The sequence below is a fragment of the Cyprinodon tularosa genome, unplaced genomic scaffold, assembly GCF_016077235.1.
Source record: "Cyprinodon tularosa strain WSP-4 unplaced genomic scaffold, ASM1607723v1 ctg168, whole genome shotgun sequence".
Lineage (NCBI taxonomy): Eukaryota > Metazoa > Chordata > Actinopteri > Cyprinodontiformes > Cyprinodontidae > Cyprinodon > Cyprinodon tularosa.
In genome coordinates, this window is record NW_024038513.1 from 1,218,434 (window position 1) to 1,241,769 (window position 23,336).

The 23,336-nt window shown below is 39.4% G+C and overlaps 1 protein-coding gene across 3 annotated transcripts; it reads right to left on the minus strand.

Annotated features, from left to right (window-relative positions):
* Positions 1-59: 59 nt before the first annotated feature.
* LOC119780933 (protein rapunzel-like) lies at positions 60-17,522 on the minus strand. Of its 3 annotated transcripts, XM_038281183.1 has the most exons (4): positions 17,417-17,510; positions 12,246-12,413; positions 1,396-1,455; positions 60-1,287 (listed from the first exon to the last, which is right to left on the minus strand). In XM_038281183.1, exon 4 carries the CDS (start codon positions 1,259-1,261, stop codon positions 86-88), a length of 1,176 nt encoding a protein of 391 aa, XP_038137111.1. In that variant the 5' UTR covers positions 1,262-1,287; positions 1,396-1,455; positions 12,246-12,413; positions 17,417-17,510; the 3' UTR covers positions 60-85. The 3 variants fall into 3 exon arrangements, with proteins under 3 accessions (XP_038137111.1, XP_038137112.1, XP_038137110.1); XM_038281184.1 differs by lacking the exon at positions 12,246-12,413 and having other exon boundaries at positions 17,417-17,493; XM_038281182.1 differs by lacking the exons at positions 60-1,287; positions 1,396-1,455; positions 12,246-12,413 and adding an exon at positions 13,154-15,976 and having other exon boundaries at positions 17,417-17,522.
* Between the last annotated feature and the right edge of the window lie 5,814 nt (positions 17,523-23,336).

Genomic DNA, 23,336 nt, shown 5'->3' on the forward strand with positions numbered 1-23,336 from the left:
CAGAGGAAAGTGGCGGCGGCAGATTGCTTTACTATGTGCAAACAGGAAAAATACATCAATGACTTTCTTTTTTTTATTTCAAGCTTTAAGCTGAATGAACACAGAGATAAAAGTTCTTGTGCTCCTCCCAGTAATGAAGTTCATCCTTGAAGCTCCAGGTGCAGGCTAGATCTTTGCTGCTTTTCACGCTGTGGACAACACAGTCGCCGGGCAAGTTCTCGAACAGTGACTCGGCTACGGAAACCACGTCCAGTTTCTTCTGACTCTGGATCAGCTGTTGGATGCGATTCTTATCCACGGGCTCAGGCGAGGAGCTGTACGACACCCAGACGTTACGTTTCTCGTCGGATGTGGGAACTCGGAAGCGACTCTTCCCGGTCGGGCAGTCGTTTACCTTCTTGCTGGCAAACAGGCCTGAGGGAGACCTGAAGATGCGCACAGACCAACTCACCCAGTCATACTTCTTTCTTAACTTCTCGATGATAGCGTCAGCTAGCTCCTGGTTGGTTAGCCCCCCCTCGTCCCTCACCAGTCGTCGGGAATCCAGTTCGGCTTGCTTAGGGAAGCTGACGATGCAGTCTTCAATAATGGCGTTCATTTTAGCTTGGACGGTGTTCATCTTTTCCCCCCACTCTTTGAGCAGAGCCTCGTCTTCGTCGTACCCTTTGAGAGCAGCGTGCCCTAAAAGCGCAATGAGCCCGACGCAGAAGAGCTTCTTCAGCCGAGCGCAAAAGTCCTCCATTGGCCGACGGCTTTTCTCCTCGTAGTTCAGGATGATCTCCAGGATAGGCTCTCCAGAAAAAGTGTCTCCGATCACGGCGTTGTAGAGGGTGTTCAGGTTTTTGTCTCCACCGGTTTTGGCAAAATGATCCAGGAAAAGCTTCTTCTTCACCTCCCTGAACTTAGGCTTGGCGTTAAGGATGTCCATGTACTTCCTGAACTGGTTGGTGATGTTTTCTTCCACGGAGAAATACGCGGCATCCACTCCGCTCCTCTTGATCTCGTCGTTGATCCGCTGGAGCTCCTCGGAGACCACCTCCAGGCGGTCACGGACCTTCTGGAACTGCTCCTTCATGAAGGCGGCCTCTTTGCTTTCCACATTGTCCAGAGCCAGCTTGACAATCGGAGCGGCGATGGAAAACACGGGGAATAGGTCCCCGGCGATGCTGGCCACCACTTCGGCTCCCTGTTCGAACACTTCCATCACAGTCTCCACCATGTCCTTCTTCTCCGCTACGAGCTTCTGTAACTGGTTTTCCATCGTCGCCTGGTAGGTCTTACGAACTGCTCCTATGAATAGAAACAGTAAACAGTTTGTTCAATGCTGGAAACCTTTATGTTTAAAGTAGCAGAGAGTAAAGAGTTGCTAAAAGTGGTTCCATTACCTGTACCTACAGCTCTGTAAAGGTTTTGCTGTACTTCTGCTTCCTTGGTCTTCTAGCAGAACTGTAAAAACTGGCAAAGACAAAAAGCAGAGTGAGATTCAGGTTAAGCTGCTGGTCACACCCAGTTAGGGTTGAGTCAGCAGAGCTGAGGGAATTCAGGAGTGACGTAACGCCGTTATGGGTCCAACTGGTTTTATGTCATGCTAATGGATGCAGTTGTTAAACATTAGAGAGACTCAACATTCAGGATGGGAGAAAAGCTGCATATTTTTAAACAAGAATCCAACAGTTTCTCTGATCTGTTGCTGGTTTTCTGGAGTTCATTACAGAACAATAAATATTCTGGTGTTATTATTTTCAATTGAATTCAATTCAGTTTATATAGCGGCCATTCACAACACATGTCATCTCAAGGCACTTTACAGTTCACTAGATCATAGCTAGTATGTGAAAAAGCACAACTTTAGAGATTGAACTAACAGATTCTCCAGAGTGGGAGAATAGAGATAGAATGAAGCAGAATGATGAAAAAGGGGTCCCTATGTCCTCAAGCAGTCTAAGCCTATAGCAGCATAACTATAGAGATAGTTCATTTTATGTATATTTTATTATACAAACAGGAAAGAACCAATATAATACTGTGATTGTATTGGTCTTTTCTGAAGATGATTTGTTTCTAAAATCAGAGGGATTTCAGTAGAAACCAAAGACCGTATTCCAATTTGGGTGGAGACTTTAACATATCCGGGTTTATTCACTGACAGTCACCTGAGCTTCTCTGCTTTTATTTTCATTAATAAATTTTAACAGAGACTCAGGTGCGCCTTCTTAGAAGATTAAGCTTTCTTGGTGTTGACTGATTTTAGAGCTTGTGTATTTGTATTCTGCTTATATTGAGGATGTTTTGACCTTTGACCTCTGTGCGTAGTTTTGTCACTTGAGTTAACCAAGTTAAATAAGTGCCCCTTTTTCACAGCTGCTCAAATGTCTGTGACTTCTCGAAATGTAGAATTACCCGACTAATCTGCATTATCTGTGCTTTCCTTTCATGGGGTTTTGGTCCCTCAATTCAATTCAGTTTATTTCTATAGCGCCAATTCACAACACATGTCATCTCAAGGCATTTTACCGTTCACCAGATCATCCAGTCAGATTGATTCAACGTTTTCTATCTAAGGAAAACCAGTTGATTGACTTGAAGGCAATCCCTCACACTAAGCATGCTGGTAGCGACAGTGGAGAGGAAAAATTCCCTTTGAACTGCGTAACCAAGGGGCCCTCTGCTTAATCAGGCTTTTGGGGGGGCGGGGTTGCAGTGACCAGTGATTGGTGGACTGTCTGGCTTCTTTTTCATTCCATCGCCCATCTTTAAATCTGTGTTTTGTTTTGTTAAAGTCATCACACACAGGTTTTGCTGTTATGTACAGTAGCAGCCATTCAAAATGGCCCTTCCCAGTGAAAAGCCAGTCGAATAGCAGCAAAATCCCCTCCAACTTCCAATCACTGGTCTTCTCATGGCCATGAATATATTTTCACTCTGACTCCACCCTTTCACTGAATTAAAGGGTCTGACCAGAAGATAACGCTTCTCTTTAGATCTTATGCCCCGTCCACACGAAGCCGAACCCTGGCCTAAACGCACAAATTTTTCACCAAACCAGCCTCTCATCCATACGAAGCCGGCGTTTCGGGGTCTGTAAACGATCTTTTTTTTATTCAGCCTTCAGAGTGGGAAGATTTTGAAACGCCGTTTTCGCGTTTCCATCTTTAAACTCTAACCGCATTTTTTTTTTTACACGCATGCGTCATAGCGTCGCCTCTAAACAGGCATGCGCGACACAGTATCACAACAACAATGGCGCCGTACTGTGTTGAATGGTTGCTGCTCATGCTAATCACCCTGCTGCCGGGCTTACAACAGAATCTTCTTCTTCTGGAATATCTCCAGGAAGAACAGAGCAATATCGACGACATAGTTCAGCACCTGAATTTGAATGAACCACGAAAATGGACCCGCAGGGCAACCATGTATAAATATTAGTGCGCATGCCCAACATTTCGTCGCCTATTTTTGCTTTGGCACGACAGCGCCACTTACAGGCCTGGCATACATTTTGCAGCGTTTTCATGCATTCGTGTGGACGATCACATTTATTTTATGTCTCCGTCTTTACGACAAATGTTCTGGAAAATATTAGCGTTTCATGTTCGTTTTGACTTCGTGTGGACGGGGCCTTAATTTCCACAAACCATGACAGAAAGAATATTTAAGATAATTAAAAAGGAATTATAGGGGACTAGCCAAGGACCATCCAAGGCCCCAGCAAGGAAGGAGGGGAAATTTTGAATGGCTACTACTGCAGTTTACCGATATCTAATTTCTTGATGATGGAGCAGACCTCATCATGGATGATTAGGTGCTGGCACTTTTATTTTATTGCTGAGGAGGACCTATAGCGGGACTTTTTAAGTCGGTGAAGCGCAATAACAGCATCTACGCCCCGATTGCATTCAGACTGGCCGAAATAAAGGCTCTGCACACCACAAAGCAGGTGCGGGACAAGCTGAAGAAAATGAAGCAGGACTATAAGAGCCTGAATGACCACAACTATCGTAGCGGATAAGACCGCCAGACAAACCACTGGAATGACCAGCTGGATGCGATGCTGTGACAGAGGCGAGCATGCACTGTCACTGGAGCCAGAAAAGACTCGACTGTGTCCTGGCTGGAGGCCGTTAGACAAGAAGAGCTCTCAGACATGGACTGTAGTTGGACTAAATGTCCTGTTCTTACATGTTTTTATTATATCAGGTAGCAGGTGGAGAGACATTTCATACCGTAACCGTGTGTGCGGCCCAACAATGGCCGTTTCTCAGTATGTGTACTTGTGCATTCTCATGTACTCATGAAACGTCATCATCCTCAGGCCTAGTACTGTTCCAATTCACAAGAACACAAAACCGAAGAACGGACAAAGTCCCCTTTTTTTCTGCCCCTCCCTCTTTACCCAGCATGCATCAGAGCAGACTTGTCCGTTCTTCAGACTGACAGCTGTCCCAGCATGCACTGCAGCAGCAGCAGCTTCCAGGTTAGCACTCACAGAGCTCAGAGTATCAAGTTAAAGGTTCTCTTTTCTGTTGCCGTTGTTCAATAAAACTACGTTTTAAGATCATTTGAGGTGAGAATATCATACTTTTAGTGTCACTATATGGCCCATTTACTGATTTAATGCGTAATTTAAAAAAATTCCGAAGTTGAGAAGACAGCAGCAACCAGTGGATCTCCGAGGCTAACGCAGCCAGGGCTAACACCAGCCCGTCTGCAGCAGCGCTCTCTCAGCATAGCCGTGTGTGAAGGATTGCTGGCTCTGATGGCAATTGTTTTTATTTATTTGGCAAAATTTTCATTTAATTTGTGTTTATCTGACTGGGTTAATTATTATTCCCCCAATAAAGTATTTATTATTATCTAGAGACTATTAATAACAGGAGGTGAAATGCAGCTCCAGACAAGCTGAGCGTTTGGTGATGTCATCAGTACGTTTCTGCTCCAACTGACCCATATTTAAGATGCGTGCTCCCGTTCTCCCAGAGTCAGAATTTTCCTGTGTTCCTTTCAAGAACATACTTGGGGAGAACATGAGTCCTTACTGGCGTTCTCGTGAATTGAGAAACGGCCATTGTGTTACTCTATGTTCATGATGGTGCTCCAACATGTGGTGTTGTTTACATTTTTTGGCAACCATGTCACTATGCTGATTGGCATGATTGTCCCAGGGAATTTCAGAGTAAATGGAAATAAAAACATGACGAATTAGTCGGGGAATTTAAAGCCTGGAACTTTTAGTGGAAAAAGGGGCTAAAGTTGAGAGAATGTCTGGTTGAATTGAAGGGAAACCCCAGGAGCCTGCATCTACAAAGACGGAACAAGGAGAAAGGCTCAGAGAATAGTAGCAGACCATATCGTTGGATAAAATTAATTTATTTTCCATTTATCACCAACTGTATAAAAAAAAAACATTAACTATGAGGCATTTCCGACCCTCCGTAGGGAGGCTTATCCAAAACGTATGCATCATTTGCTCTAAGCTAAAATAGTTTCTGAGTTCAGCTTAATATGTTAAAATCTTTGGACTTTCCTGGCAGGTGATGAGGAAATAATTTTGGGGATAATTTGGTGTTTTATAAAAACAAAACATACATTAACTTTCATTAACTAGTAGAGTACTAAAACTGTTTCTGGTTTGGATGCCGTTCAGTTATGATCCAAACAAAAGGATTAAAACAATGTGAGGCTCTGAAAGCTGTTAAGGTTACATGTTTTGAAAGCTTTTCTCAGTCCTAATTACTTTTATTATTTCTGTGAAGATGTTTTGTTTCTTTTTTTCTTTGTTTCACTTTAACAGAAGTCGACTGCAGATGGAAAATCCAGGACTAAAATGTTCTCCCAGATGCCAGCATCCAGATAAAAAAAGGCCGACTCTGAGCGCAGCTCTGACTAAGTCCCTGTACATGTCCAGACATGTACCGTCTGCAAACCTGAAAACAGTCAACTTGAGGAAATCAAATTATCGCAGAGAATTACATTACAGAGCAAACCCTCTGAGCCACACCGCCTCCTGCTACTTCTCTACGTCACATTTTCACAAGAAGCTGCAGTCACTGGTTTTATTTCAGCTTATTTTACTGCACAGTCCCCCCCTTCCTCAGTCGATATCAGAGCAGTGGGCATGGGAAATGATTAAGTACCAGAGGTTAAACTTGCTGGACCAGCTGGTGCATTTTCAAGTGAAACTCAGCAAGTAACCACGGAAACAAGTCAACGGAAAATAATCTGTCAGCTCGTTTGTCTCCCCCCCTCTGCAGATCCTGGGGTTTATCTACTCGATCCGCACTGGGCTGCACGGAGAAGATAGCAACCATTCCTCAGCAGCTGTCAGACGCCACTTAGGTGGATCTGCAGACGCCCACTCCGGAACGCAAGCATCTCATTACAGATGTTAGATGTAAACACAAACTTTCAAACATTCCCATTTCTGTTAGCATTACTCTGATTCCTTGCTGTTGGCTTCAGTATTTAGAGCATAAAACAAAACTCAGCTATGTTTCCAGACACCATTATACCCTTAAGTTACTTAGCTTTCAGCAGGGGTGTCGCCAGGAATTTGGGACTCCATGAAAGACATTGATATTGCCCCCCCCCCAAAAAAAATAAATAAAAAATTGGATGCAAGCTTTAAAACTGCTATAAAGATGCACTGAAGAGTAACATTTACACTGTCGATGTAATCTTTATTGTACAATTTCTACAAAGGAAAATTATCCCAATGTGAAAAAGTTAAATAAAAATTGACTTTAAAATTTACATTAAACATCATGCCAATAAAAAATAACTGTTATTCAACACACAAAGCATAGTTGTATCTATGTACACATGAATAGAAAATAAGTTTTTGATTGTGAAAATATATTCCGATTAGGTTTCACTATAATTTTATTAAAGGACAGATTATTTTTATGCTGGCCACAATAACCTATTTTTCATTCATGTATACGTTTAATGACAATAAAACATGTATTTTTGGTGAGGCTGCTTCAGGATGATCATGAGAATGATCAAGATTTATAGATGTATTTTAGGGGTTGTAATTTTTAATCTGAATAAAAAAATCTAACAAAATTTTTTAAATATCAATACAGATTTTAATACAGGCAGCTGGAGGCTAAGCAATGCACTTCATCTGTCCAGGATACAGTATAAACAAATGGAGACCATTTCATTTTATGATGATCATTATTTAGAAAAAAATTTATTTAGAAATTTTTTTGAATTTTACTTACATACATACATACATATACATATATATATATATATATATATATATATATATATATATATATATATATATATATATATATATATATATATATATATATATATATATATATATATGCATGATAAAAACTGAATTGAGCAGAATTATCTAAAACACAACTAAAAGGTTTTTCATTTGTTCAGATTCAATATTTTTCGGCCACTAATATGTCACAAGGAACCAACTAAAAGTAAAAATAGCTGTGATGAGCTACGTTTCAGGAAATCTTCTCTCTTTAGTACTGCATTCTTCCTGTTTAGCAGAGCATCTTTAGCCTAATCGCTTTACGAGTTAAATTCTGACTAATATCAAACAGTCATCTCTGTCAACCAACTGACAATTTTATAAACATAAAGCTGGACACTAAAGGAAACATTCTTATTAGTAGATGCAAACTGATTGTGAAAGTAAATGTATGTGTTGAAGTATGAACAAGAGTTTATTTAAACCTCCCTTTTCTTAATATAAACAGTGAAGCTAACGTTAGCTTAGCTATAGGAGTTCCTAATTTAACATTAATCATTATTAAGTATATGAGAGCTGCTGACCGAACACATTCATGACTGTGTTAAAGTTATTTATTGATGACTTCACTTAACCAATGCTTAAAACTTTAAGAAAACAGCTGTTAGCATGAAGATGCTTGCTAACCGTACTAGCTGCAGCGAGGAAGAAAACGCTTCATAGAGCCAAGTTTTACCATTCCTCTTTAAGTAACTACAACCTATTTAAAAGCACAGTCTCTCCCTGAACTGATATTTAGATAACAGTAAAAACAGAGAGCTAAAAAACAGTTAGCATCTACTTTACTGCCTCAAAGAGGCAAACATCCTGACAGTATCTCAGAGCGACATACCCTGTCTTTAATGGTAATTTATATTTCTGTACAGCAGAAAACAGAAGTGTTTCACATATTTTATTCATTTTTTCTTATTCAGCTATGCAATATGTTCATCTTTTGATATATATTCTAAATAAATGTAATAATGTGTAAAAAAAAAGTTTTTTGTTTATTCAGTTTTTAATACAGCTGCCAAAAAACAACAACCTTCGGATCCATCATCACTTACACAAACTTCTCAACTATAGCTGTATATAATCTGCAATTTTTTTTACCTGCTATCATCCTTCGTTATTTATCATGTATTATAACCCTTCTAATATATATATAGAATAGAATAGAAAATCCCTACACTGTCCCACAATGGGGAAATTCTGCTGTAACAGAATTTATATATATATATATATATATATATATATATATATATATATATATGCTAACTTTCCTGTATAATCTGTATATAGCTTCCATATTTATTGATTTTAATAGCCTCTTACAATTACTCTCTGTTTATATATACCATTTATAGTCTGTACATACATGGTCTCTGTGCACATGTAAATATTAATATCCTGTATAGCACTTCTGAATAGATGCAAACTACATTTCGTTGCTTTGTACTTGTGACGGTGTAATGACAATAAAGTTGAATTCTGTTCTATTCTATTCTAAAATGAATTATTAAAATATAATTATGTGCTATTTTCTTTAATCCAGCATATTTAATTTAATAAGTAATAAAACAATAAAATATAATATAATAACAATAAAGATCTACTTGATACAAAATAAATCAAAAATGCCAGCTTATTAATTAATTCATTAGTTCATCGATAAGATTAACTTCACATAAATTAATCATTTGATAAATTGCGTGAAAAGCTATAAGGGATCACAAATTGTAAAGGACTATTTTTTCCACAAAGACCCAAAACATTTTAGTAAAAAAAAAAAAATCTTATTCACAAAGCTTAAAAAAAAAAATCTTCCCACAAGAACATCTAGAAAAAGAGGCAAAAAGTGCCCCTCTGAAGGTGAAGCCTTTAGAGAAACTGGATCTAATTTGGTGAGAGTGAAAAATCTCCATCCTCACTCCTCAGCCTCTCCTGGCTTGTCTTTTTACACGAAACACTTTCAGACAGACAATCCAACACAGAGGAGCTTTGAATAAATCAAATTTTCAGAAACATAAGAATCCAAAGCTCAGGAGGGAAACCTCATTTTATCTGGGACTGAAGCTAGGTGAAAAATTATTGTACATAAAAAAAAAAATCTTGCAACAATATTTAAATCAGCTGATTTCAGAATTAAGTTTAAAATAAATAATTGACCAGGAGCTCTACGTTTAATAAGAAAACTGGTGTAATTTTAATGTATTTAGGTTTCCAGTGTGACTGACTGTGAGTTAATTATTTTATTTACAAAACACTGACCCGTTTAATACGTCCTAGAGGATAAAATAGAGATAAATTAGGGATAAAGAGAAGAAGAGGCTAACAGGATTGTTGAGTCATCCCAGTTGTCGGACTCAGGACTGTTAGAAAATAATTAGATGGGGAATCTTTAATTATCTTAAGTGCAGTTATTCTACATCTTTGCCGATTTGTTTTTGTGGAAACAGATAAAGAAACTGGATCCTCGACCTAGAAGGTGTGATTCTGTTAGGAGGACTGAGTCCTGCGGCTTTACAGGCCCCAAAGCAACAGACTTACTAATCATTTAAATATAGCTGAGTGAACTGAGCAGAGCAGTAAAGTGATCATTACCAACCGATACATAACCAACACTGTTTTTATCCAGGAGAAAATTTGTTTTATACTTTAACTTAAATCATAAAAATGTATAAGCATTAAGAAATCTGGACTTATTTCCTTTTTCCCCTCGTACGGGAGACCAAGCTTTGTTTCGCTGTGTATTGTCAGGCAGACATTAAATGTGCGCCACAGCGTCCCTTTGTCAAATATTGATGCGAGTATTTATTGTTCAGTGGGGGATAAAAAAAAAAGGCCCCACGTTTTACGACAGACTTGAACATCGCGTCAAGAAAAGCTCAATAAACCAAATATATCATATATAAAGATCTTAGCTGGTGACCTCATCATCCTGGTCAATAACCAGCTAATTTGAAGGTGACTTCATAATAATGATCACACATGTACGTATGTCTCCAGTCTAATTACCTCCAGGTTCATATTGTCCCAGAGTTAAGCTACCTGGATAATCGCAAAAACACCCAAAAACACGTACCGAAGTAAAAGCCCTTCCTGTTTATTTATGCAGAAATACCACAATCCCTCTGATTAAGTCATAATATTTAGAGGGTTCCCCATTTAAGGCAGCAGGAATATATAAATATATATATATATAAACACTTTCATTCAGAAATTCAACAAAAAATAAATTCATGCGAAGCTTTAAGTTTTATAAGCTTGAGAAGTGAAAAAAAAAACACAGTTAACCTGAGCCAATACAGATTTGAATCAGACTAGATGGGATGAATTTAGGGACAAAATGTTTATTTCCTACTGGAGAGAGTAAATCGGATAAATAACTTTTAGTCATCTCTGGCACAAAACCCCTTTATTTCTAGGTTTGTTTTTTTTAACTGGCACGACAATAAAGAGGAATATTTTAGAAGTTTTGCTCAAAAAAGACTTAATAAAGTCCTTTAGAGAAAAATATAAAGAGAAAAGGGTGGATCAAGGGCACTTCTAGACAGGGGCCAACGGGGCCCAGTGCCCCTGTAGATCACGTCCTGTCCCCTGTACTGAAGACAAAATACTCAAATGAGTTCTAATGATGATATGAGGTGAGGCAGATACCCTGTCTACTTTTAAGGCTAGGCTTAAAACTTTCCTTTCTGATAAAGCTTATAGTTAGAGTGGCTCAGGTTATCCTGAGCTATCTCTATAGTTCTGCTGCTATAGGCTTAGTCTGCTGGAGGACATAGGGACCCCTTTTTCATCATTCTGCTTCATTCTATCTCTATTCTCCCACTGCAGAATCTGTTAGTTCAATCTCTAACGTTCTGCTCTCTCTGCTTTTTCTCATAGTAGCTTCATCTGGTCTGTTCCTGTTTGGCTGTGACTCCATCCTGGAGAGAAATATCAGCTGTGCTGCTGCCATCAACACCTTTGTTTCTAGATGTTGGAGATCGGCCTGTTCTTCAGTGTAGTCCTGTTTCTCTGATTGTGTCTAACTGGAAATGCTCTCTTCATCCTCTGACACGGGAGCTCCCTTATTGAATCAATTTGACTGGATGATTTGGAGACCTATAAAGTGCTTTGAGATGACATGTGATGTGAATTGGAGCTGTATAAATAAACTGAGGTGAATTGATGTCGAGCTTCATGTTAAGTTTTAGGCTACTTTAGCATCAGTTTCACAAATAGGGACATTTTTCTCATAATATTACAGCTTTATTCTCGGTGTTTTACGACATTATTCTCGAAAAATAAATAATCCGTCGTAGGATCGTGACTTTTACGCAAATAAATATAGTTTATAACTTACTGGGGAAGGATTTGTGCAAAGAGCCTCTTTTATTGATAAGAGCAGCAGCATGTTTATGTGGGCAGAAGAGAAGAGCTGAACTCGGTCCGGCTTTGCTTCTGCTTCCCGCATAAACCACTGAGGCGGAAATCCCTCCAGCCTCTGTTAATGCGCGCTGTTAATGTAAAAGCTATCGATCAGTCCTCTCAGCCTGTCGGTTTACAGCAGGAGGCCGCAGACAAACAAACAAACAAACAAACAGCGCATGTTTGCGCAGCGGATCTGCTCCGAGTTGCTTCTGCGCTGCGCAACAGGGACCCAAACGCCCCAACAGGCACTTCCTGGAAAGAAACCATGAGCTGGCAGCAGAAAATAACCCCTAAAAGCACCAACGTTTTTAGACTAAAACAGGGAATTAACTCAGCAGACTCTTAACGTCTCCTTTCTGAAACCAAGGAAACCAAACCTCGTTATGAAATATGCGGTAAATGCGCCAAAAATGGGGCAAATGGCTGGATTATGTAACCAGAGACCGAATGAAGTCAGATAAGAAGAATCGGTTATTTTCTAACCAGAACCAAACGATCATGTTTTTCTCTCATTTTCCTGGCTTTGCGCTGTGAGATGTTCTGGGATCAGAAATGGACTCACCTTGTAAAGTTTGCGGAAGAAATCTAAACTCCTGTTTGTCTTCCTATTGGTCATGTGGCTGTAGAGTTACAGGGAAGAGGCACACCCAGACACACTGGTGGAAAAAAAGGGTGTTGCTCCTCTTGAAAAGGCAACAGATCAGCCTCAACCTAACTGAAAAAACAGGCCCTTCAATGAGAGAGAGAAAAAAAACAATAGCTAAGAAGAAAACTACATATTGTCTTATTTCTAAGTCCTTAAATGGTAGATTAATGAAAACCAGGTGACAACAACTCTTTATTCTGTTGTTTATTAAAAATAAAAGTGAATTATACACATATTGATGATTGTACTTGGTCTTAAACAGCTTGCCAAATCTTTATACATTGTATTTTTTTATATATTGCCAAAAGTATTTGTCTAGTTTAACATTAATAACATGTATGGGGTAAGATAACGGTCGTAAATGTGTACATTTTCAAATAAAAGTCAAAAAACATTAATACGTTTAAGATTTGTCTTTTATATGAACACAAGTTGTAAAGATACAACTTTGCAACTATACAAGTATGAATTACAAAATGATCATTTGTAAATTAGTAATTCCTACTAGGAAACTTTTGACTTAAACTTGTGATTTTATGGCTTCTGGTAATAATTTGTAATTCCTGTTGATACATTTATGGCTCAAACTTGTTCATTTCTGATTACTACAAGAAAATGTGTAATTTGTGAATTTGATAAAGATCAGATCTCGCATGTTTCTATCAGATTATAAGAAGGAAGAAATGCAAATGTTGAATATTTACGATTTAGACTTTAATTTACAGATTTAGACATCTACAAATACGTTTCTATTGTTAGCTATCCTACCCCATAAACATCCTGTTCTTTATATAACGGGTACAGTTTGTTGATGTACTTTTACTTTAACTATCAAACATCTTCCATAAGGTTTTAGTGTGCGTACAGAGAAGAAAATCAGAATTTCAGACTTTACTTTAATTCACCCCAAAAGGTTTAACGTCAAAACAGATCAGTAAAGTTTTTTTACCAAACCAAAGTTTGTACAAATGCAGCCAAATCATTTATTTCATCATGTGACCCAATACTCTTGGCAATACAGTGTATGTGATGCTTTATATATATATATATATATATATATATATAATTAACAAACATGTAAAAGACAGTTTCTTCACATTTATACTTTAAATGCAAAATGAATCATAGACACAATAAATCAGCTAACAGACCACCGCTCACCTGTCCTGCAGCTTCTAATGTAGTTTATCTAATTTCCTGTAAGAAGGAAATTCTGCATTAATCTAACTTTTTTAATTGGGAATACAAACCAGGAGCTCAAAGATTAATTCAATTTTCACACAGCTGCTTCTAATGAGCACCAACTGGCTGGACCTGAAAATCGAATGCTTCTGAAAGCCTGAAGCAGACAATATGTTGTGGTTTCAGATGGTTTGCTGTACCGGCTCTTTAACTTTGCTGCTCCCAGCTGCATAATAAGAGAGTAAACAACACCTGGGTTTAACTCAAACGGATGCTTTTGTTCTTCAGCTTTGTTTGAATTTAATAAACAGAATTCAATGTTGTTGGAAAAAGGATTTCATGAGTTTTCCAGAGCTGCCACATCCGGCAACCTGTAAGAGCGTCTTTATTTATTCGGAGGTAATTTCTTAAAAATTTGAAGTAAAACACCTTTTTATTTACTCTTTATTTTCTGTTAACAGGATAAACTTGAGTTCATAACTCTCTCAGCGACTCATTTTGCTTGTTGGGTTCGTCAATTCGTCTTAAAACTAAAAAGTAAGCCTGAGGTTCAGGCATGGCATTTCCACCAACTTCAGCAAAATACCATTTACTTGAAATGTACATATGTTTTTCAACCAACTGTAGACATCAATGACCTTCTGATGCAAATCGGACACAAACTTGTTTTTAAAGCAGCTTGTTAAATCCTTGCTGTTTGGTTTTTAACTTTCGGATCGTTGCACCAGGCCTTTCTTGGACTAGCCATTTTAAATCCTAACCAACTGAGAAGATCAGAAGACCAAGATTTATACAATCAACCCAGCATTTAATTACCTTTTACACTCAATAACGTGTTTTAAAATACCTCTAGTATCACAGTGATTAAATAATCCCCTCAACATCAATAGACACCATAAAGCAACCATTAAGATTTGTTGCTGACGTTGTCTATGGGTAGAGTTGGTTTTAATCAAAGGTTAAATCTCTGATTCAGCAAATATTTTTGGAATTTCTATTTGGTATTGACTCAAATGACAGAGTTTACAAAAAAGTAATGGCTCTGATAGATTTATAAAACATAATTTGACTGGATATATGGATAAAAACAGGAAATCCTGAAAGACAAGGGACCCAAAGCAATACCCAAAGCAGATTATACACCAACAGATATAGCCATTTTTATTACAGATTTAACTAAGATCTCCACTTTAGAGATTAGGGGACACATCCTTCTGCCTTGGAAGCTACTCAGGATGGATACAGATGTAGGCACCTTTGTGTTTTCCAAAGTAATAACAGTCCTCATGGAAGTTGTTGGTCTCCACCACTGCCTTGTAATGGCTCACAGCATGGACCAGACAGTTGGGGAAGCTCTTGTTCAAGGACAGAGCCACTGCCATCATGTTCCCCTTCAGCTTCTGCTGCCCAATCTCCTCCTGGATCTGACTCTTGTTGATGGGCTTGGGGTCGACGCAGAACGAGATGATCACCTTGATCTTGTTCTTGGTCAGAATGTCAAACCATTTGGCTCCGCCGCTTGCGTGGTACTTCTTTCCCGCCAGCCAGTTGAAGAAGAAAATGCGCTCTCTGTCGTTGAAGGCCCTGACGGACCAACTCACCCAGTCATATTTCTTGGTGAGCAAATCGAGTAGAGATTTAACGAACTCGGGAGCGACTGTACCAGGGTTCTCCTGGACGTGCTGCTCCATGTCCAGCTTGGCCTGTTTGGGAAAGTTCACGGTACAGTCATCCACAGCTGCTTTCATGCGTTTCTCTACGTCCTCCATTCGATTTTGCCACTTCTTCACCATCTCCTCCCCGACGGTCCCTTCCTTGAGTGCGGCGTAGCCCATGACAGAGATGATGCCCACCACAAAGAGCTTCTTCAGCCGAGCACAGAAATCCTCGACCGCCCTTCTGCCTCTCTGCTCGGTGGCGAGCACCGTCTCCAGCATGGGGTCTCCTGAGAGGTTCTCCCCCTTGACGGCATTGTAGATTGCGTCCAAGTTCATGTCGGCATCTGTAGCCTCATAGTGGTTGATAAACTTTTCCATCTTCTTCTCCCTGAACTTTGGCTTGGCATTGACAAAGTCCTGGAACTTCTCGTACTGACTAAGAATCTGTGCCTCTCGGTCAAAGTTCTGCTTGTTCATTGACGTCTTCTGCAGCTCCAGCGCCAGTTTATCAATCTCATCCTGGATTCCCTCCAGTTTAGAGTTGACTTTTTCAAACTGCTGAGTCAGGTAGCGAGCCTCTTTGCCTTCTGGGTTGCTGAGTAGCTCAGCAGAAGCCACGAAAACAGCCTCCAGGATGGGGTGAAGCTGGCCCACGGTGGCCGCCAGCACCTCTGAGGCCTGCCCCATGATCTCCACACCTTTCTCAATCTTGTCCCTGTTTTCAACGAGCCATTCTTCCACAGTATTCATCTTTACGTTTGTCTCGGTAACTAAATCTAATCAGAAATCCAGAGAGTTTGTTGGTTCCTAAAAGGAGAAAAGAACATGAAAAAAAAAGAAAGAAACCCTTGTAAAGTTCGTAATAGTGTGATTTATTTCAACTTCAGAACAAAGTACCAGGTTGTTTTTTTTGTTTTCCTGGTGTAGGTGTGAAAGAAAAGGTAAACAGCTGACACTGAGACAGTTTTTTTTCCTAGAGGACATTTCCCTAACAAACAAAACCTACAGTAAACGCAACGGTTGGTCATGTCAGCACATGTTGGCATCCAGTTTCATGCCGCGCCCTCACAGCCTCGGTTAATGACAGGGACTTCTTTTAAGGCCTTGATGGCATTGTCAAATGCTCACAAAGGTACTCAAACAAGTCACTTCTGCACAAAATCATTATAAATATCAAACATAGTATGTGTACAGAGGAATTATGATGTAAGTTATTGCCCAACTTAGCAGTGCTGGCCCTTTGGGGGACGTTATGTTGCTGCTCCAACAATAGCCAAGACCCAAAGCAAACACAGATGTTCAGAATATGGGAAAAGCAGGGTTTATATCAGTAATGATCCATGTTTTTTCTACGTTAAATGCTCAAGAGAGATGAGCTCAATCAGTTTATGTTCACTGGAGCCCAAACGTAGCTCAGGAACAGGCACACCCAACTGTGAGAGGAGAAAATTTCCTCCACTGCACTTGTTCCACCCTTACCTCCACAGTTAATTCTCCACTTAATTACCACCAAATCATCTAAAAGTCTAATTTGTCTGTTTGGTCCTAAATGTTGAGAAAAATGCAGGTAGATGTGTGTAGCTCATAAGCTGACCAATTATCTTTGTGGTGATGAGCTCATTATGGTGTCGTTTTACAGCCTGTTTTTTCTAACACCGTGATGATTAGATTTACATTATTCAGTCACATGCCAGCAACCCTTTTACAAATAACTGCATGTAAACCGTCTGATTAGAATGAAAAACAAGAAAAGTGCAACATTTGAAATTTAAAGTAAAACAAAAGTTTAATTCCATTGCATAAAGATGGGAAAAGATGAAAAATATGCTGTTAAATGCTGGGAAATAGTTTAGTTTGTGTTATAACATTTGGAAAAAATAGCTTCCTTTGTGACACCAAACCTTATCTTTATATAACAAAAAAAGGCGAGTCTCACTGAGCACTTGATCCAACACTGGTCAGGGTTTCATGCTTGGCTAGAGAGCTTAAAAAGCTTTAATAGAGACAACAGGAAACCACAGGACGGCATTTTAGCAACAAAAAAAAGACATTAAAAGCCTTTTTTTTTTACTCTATGATTCCAATTATCATCAAAACTACATCTTTCTTTCTTTCTTTCTTTCTTTCTTTCTTTCTTTCTTTCTTTCTTTCTTTCTTTCTTTCTTTCTTTCTTTCTTTCTTTCTTTCTTTCTTTCTTTCTTTCTTTCTTTCTAAAAAAAAAGTACTAAATAGATGCTAAAAACTCACCTTTTTTGGTTAAATATTCCAATGGGCTGCAGTCCAGTTATCCAGGAGTCCAGCTGTGCCTATGAGCACCAGCCTCCTTGGGATTTATTTATACTACCCCCCCCCCCCCTCCCCCCCCCTCTCTCCCTCACCCTTCTCTCTGTGCCTGTCTCTCGTCACTCCTCCTTTTGAAATTCCTCCTCCATCCCGTTTCAGCATTCCACCAGAACCCACTCCAGAGAGACTCCAGGGGCCGAGACTGACACAGATAACATCCTGTAAACACTCCCTCCAATGTAGGGACACCATGCACCATGGGAAAACTTGGAGAGAAAAAAGGCTCTAGTGTGATGGACACAGAGAGAGAGAGGCAGGATAAAAAGGAGAGCAGTCACTGCAGAGCTCAGAAAAGTGGCCCATCAGGACAAAAAGCTTCTTGTTGTTGCTCAAACAAGTTGCCATGGACACTGCACCAGCTTATCCTGGATCTGTGCACACTTTAAAAAACAGAACCAGTGGAGGAAGTTCCTTTTTTCTTCATCCAACAGAAAAAAGAAAAAAACATTGCAGAAAATCTAAAATTAAACCCAAACATTTCTGCTTCTCAGTCTGATTGAAATTTTTAAACTTAAATCATAAAGGGTGAAATGAAATAAAACAACCCTCTTAAATTTGGACACATAGAGAGAGAACCAAATAATACACATAATAATAAAATAAATATATTTGAAAAATAAATACATACAAGAAGTAAATAAGCCAGTTAATAAAAAAAAAGATAAAAAAAGACTTCATGATCTGCAGATGGATGGATGGATGAATAAAAAAACAGAAACCTCTGATTTCACCAAATTAAATAACATTATGCCTCAGAAAGGCCATCAGGGATCCTTTTTAAACTTTCCATATTTTAAAGGCCATTTTTCCAATAAAGCAGAGGATAGTATTTACCTACATGCATGTTAATGGTGTTTCCATTTTTCTCCACATAACGGCAACGATTCTTTCAATGTGGTTCTTGGGTAAATAACTGTTTAATGTTTTAGCTAATTTTGCAAACATATGCTATAATTTTTGTTCCATCATTGGTTCAAGCAAAAAACAGGTTTTTCATTAAAAATTTAAAACTGGAACTGAAATTAAATTCATAATTCAAAAAAGAGGTGTTTGCTGTTTTCTTACATTTTATGTTTTCAAAATATTCAAAATTAATTATTAAATCTCAGTTTTTTTCTTTCATTTTTAACTTTTTCAGGTTTTGTTTTCATCAAACTTTATTTTTTTTTTACTGTAATTTTTTTCTAGTTCCTGTTTTTCATATTAAGATTTTCAAATTGTATTATTTTCAAGACTTTCAAGTGCTTTATAGATTAAACTCTCATTCATTAAAGTCCCCAAAAAAATGTTGTTGTTAATGTCCTGTAGAAAAAGTGTTTTTCTTCTCACTCCAGAGCAAAGCTCGCCCCCAGAAGTGAAGAAAATACGATCTGAAAAGTATAATATTTCTAATACTCAGTCTGAAAAGAAAAAATTTAAAAGATAAAATCAGAAAATATAAAACTTGTAAAAATCAAATTCAAAATTCCATTTAAAAAATGCTTTCTTTGCATGAAATTTTTGTAAAACTTGATTTAACCTTAGATTTTGTCTTTTTTTTCATACCAAATCTTTTAACTGGAAAAGATCTGACCTTAATTAGATCTAAAAGCAAAAAATAAAAACTGTGCTTCTGCAAATTTTCTCAACATTTCTGTGAACTTCTCTGAAAATATGTGGAAATCTGGACCAATTTCTTTGTGAATCTTCTTGTCTGGGATGGATTTAAGCATGACAGCGAGTCCTTGAATCACAGCACAGACTGGTGAAAGACAGCCTCTGTTTCTGAGTATCCACCATGACAGCCAGGGCCCGCTCAGGGCCCTCGGCTTTTATTAGGTCGTAGACGGGAAATGGAGCTGTCTGTAGCAAATTGAAGCTGGTCAGCAGATCGCGTCCCCCACCACCTCGTTCTCCTGTCTCATCTCGTTGTCAGAACTCACAACCATCGGAAAGTGGAGCGTTGCTTTCGCAGCGACCCAACAGTATGCTTTGATGGGTGGTACAGCAGCAGAGAGTGTGACATTGCTAAGCTGGAAGACCTCGGCTACCCTGCTGTGAGCTATTTTTTATTTGTTTTTTTTTTAAGAAAGGAAAGAAAAAGTGGGGAGTCTGATGTTTAAAGCTTTGATCAAACAATGCTGCCCTATAAACCAACATCAGTAGAGAGCTGAGCTTGATGGAAAATCCTGGCCTTTGTTGTTAGTGGTTACAGGACCATCAGGTGGAAACATGATGGAAATACTTAAGATAATGAAAACCAGCTGGGGTGAAGGGAGACAAGAGAAAAAAGACTAGAGGAGATAGGAAATTAATCTAATATCAGAACAAAAGTGTTACTTGTAATTCAGTCTGAAATATTTACGTACAAATTATAACCACTGCAATAGGTACAACACCACATGTGCACCTCAGGAAAAGAGCAACAAAAAACAGAATTTACACAAATGTAGCTAATGGCAATCCATTAAAAATTCATACAGAATACACGTAAAGAAAAAATGTATACATCATGTCACGCAAAGCATTGTGGGAAACCATATGCCTTCTAGCAGAGGACACTATGCTAACTGCATTAGCGCTAGGAAGCGTTGTTCTTCCTGTCCTAGCTCCTTCCTAATTGTCAGCACTATTCAGATAGCACTTATTATGGTGGCCGCGGACCAGTAAGTGTCCTTACTGAGTTAAATACCGAATATCGCAATAAGACATTTTACCCTCCAAGAAGCACCTTTGTTAGCCGCTCTGCGCCTGCATTTTAACAAACCCCCACTTTCTCTGATCGGGATTGGAGGATGTGAGACAGAGTGCAAACATTTCAGCTCTTGTAGCAGCTAATCTGCACAGGGCAGCAACTTTTATTTTACAGCTAACTTCTAAGTCATCAAAAACTTTTTTTTTAGCCTTTCTTCAGCAATCAGAAGTGGCCTGATGCAGTGATGACACAAAATTGTTGCCGTCTCACTTTGAAATAAAGTGTTTTTATTTAGGATTGGGAAAAAAGCAACAATATTTGATTAGAAATAAAAACATTATTTCACCATATATTTGCCTATAGGTGAAAGAAAGCCTTTAAAATGCTACCAGGAGACACAACAGCACACCAGGAGAAGTGGAGAAGGCTGTAGGAGAGCATCAACCCAGCTGCAGGATCGCTACCTCTTCCTTTTTCTGCATGGAGGAACAGTAGGAGCACCGCCAGAGCCCTGCAAAAAGCCTAAAGCAGGTCATGTCATGATCTGGCCTGTTTGCTCTCCCTTAATTAGTAATTCCTCTCACCTGCCCTCTTCCCTCCCTGCCTCATTATAATTTATTCCTCTCACCTGTTTCCTCTAGTTTATATTCAGTTCAGCCTGAGCATTCAGTGCCAGATCATTGCTAGTCTTTCTGTTCAGTTTTATTTGGTTCGTGTCCTGGATCCTAGCTGCCAGTGGAAGGAGGGTTTTAGTGTTTGTCTCGTCTCCTGATCGTCCACTGTTCCTCCCCCACGGAGTCCTCTGGGTTTTTGGCTCAATATGGGTGGAGGTTCAGTTTTTATCAAAGTAAGCCTGGCTCCAGGGAGGAGACCAGTTTAAAGTCCTGCTTAAAGTTCCGGTTCCACGTCCTGTCTCGGCTACCCTCTTCCACTGAGCCTGCCTGTCTGCACCTGATCCTGTCTGCTCCTGTGCGTGACCACCTGCTCATGCTTCTGCTCCTGTGCTAACTCTGAACGCTCCTGGAAGCCTGTGGATGCCTGGAAGTCTGGATCCTGCCACCTGTTTCTGTTCCTGCCTGATCTGGATCCTGCCTGTTTCTGTCTGTTCCTGTCTGTTCTGGATCCCTCACCTGGATCAGCTTCCAGCATCACCTCTTGGACTGCAGCACTGGGGACACTCGTGGTCTGGACTGTTAGTGTCTGAGATTGGGCGGTGCCCCGCCCCCCGCCTGCAGTGTCCGCGAGGCACAGCTCCGCTTTTGTTTTGTTTTTATTTTAATAAATCGTTTGAACTTTCCTACTGACTGTCTCTCCTGAATACTGGGTCCATCTGTCCTCGATTCTTGACAGGTCACTTTGCAAAAACGATAAGAAATTGACTCCACGAGGATGGTATAAGGGCCCCACATCCACAGATGGTGGTTGTGCTTACAGCCCAACACTGCGAAGGACGATCATTAGGTCCCGAGATGAGATCCTCTGACCCCTTGTGAGAGCATCTGCTGATGTGGTTTGCCCTGGGTTCCTCCTAATAAGTTAGACCTCATGTTGCTGGAGTGTGTCAGCAGTTTCTGCAAGAGGAAATCTTTGAAGCTATGGACTGGCCTGCCCGTTCCCCAGACCTGAATATGATTGAGCACATCTGGGACATAATGTCATAGCATGTGAGTGTGACATTTAAAACCCTTAATGATTCATTCAGTTCAAAAGAATTATGGAGATTTTTGTGTTTAATTTTTCCATGTCTGCCAAAGTTACTAGTAGCAGGTTGAATGACTGTAGTATGATTTGTTTAGACCTGACTTTGACTGTTGAAGATAAACTGTCCACTGAGGTATTATTAGTCAAAGGTTCTAGACAGTGCTGTGTGCTGGTTTGATTCCCGGCCCGGGGTCTTACTGCCCTGAGCATGCGTGGGTTCTCTCTGGGTACTCTGGCTTCCTCCCACAGTCAAAAGCCAGTTAACCTGACGCTAAATTCTCCTTAGGTGTGAGTGTGTACATGAATTGTTGTTTGTCCTGTTTGTTTCTATGTTGTCCTGCGATAGACTGGCGACCTGTCCAGGGTGGACCCCGCCTCTCGCCCATAGACACCTGGAGATAGGCTCCTGTAACCCTATACAAACACATATATATATATATACATATATATATATGTTTGTAAAGAAAGAGAGAGAGAGAGAGAAAGCGATAACACTGAGGCAATCGCTGAAATCAGGTGTTTTCTGTAATGTTCAGGCAATGTTCAGTCAGACTTCTAAATCTGCAGTTATGTTGGTTCACTGTACATGAGAAAGATTCAATATTTTATTTTGCTAAATTGTCATTTAGTACATTTTTCTTCATTACTACTTTTTATCCATCCATTTTCTGTCATGCTCATCCCTGCTGCGGTTGCGAGGGCTGCTGGTGTCTGTCTCCAGCTATCATGGGGCGAGTGGCAGGGTATAACCTGGACAGGTTGCCTGTCTATTAGGAACTGGATGCTCTCTGAGCAAGACCCTTAACCCCACACTGCTCCCCAGGCACTCCACGATGGCAGCCCACTGCCCCCCAAGGCGATGGGTTAAATGCAGAGGTAAATTTCTCTAATCTGAGATCAATTATTATTATTATTATTTGAAATATTGGTGTGAATTCATAATTTTCTTTGCAAACTTTCAAGCACAGCTGTACTATTCTGAACTGGTAACACATTAAAAGCATCCAGTTCCTGTTGGTGTTTGAAAGCTGCAATAATAAATGTCTTCCTTCTGCAGGAGAGCTATTGGGCAAGTTTTATCATATTGACCTTGGTTGTTGGTTTTTGTTTCCTCTTCTCATCATTTTACATGAAAACCCTCATGCAGGATCATTGCATAGCAAAAAATGCATCATTATTGATTAAAATATCTGGTAAATAATTTTATGTGATTTATACAGAACTACAAAAAGATGCAAACACAAACTAGAAAAAGTTCCCCAGGTGCTAAAACATGGTTCGTCTTCAAAGTGCTTCACACTAAATGTTTTATCAAAAGAAAAACTTTCAAACTGCATCCATCATATAAAAAAATTACAAGTCAAACATTAGATTTTGTCGATACATGTGTTTCCCTCTCATCCTTGTTGCAGTATTGCATCATTAAACTGTTGCTTCATGTTAGAAAGT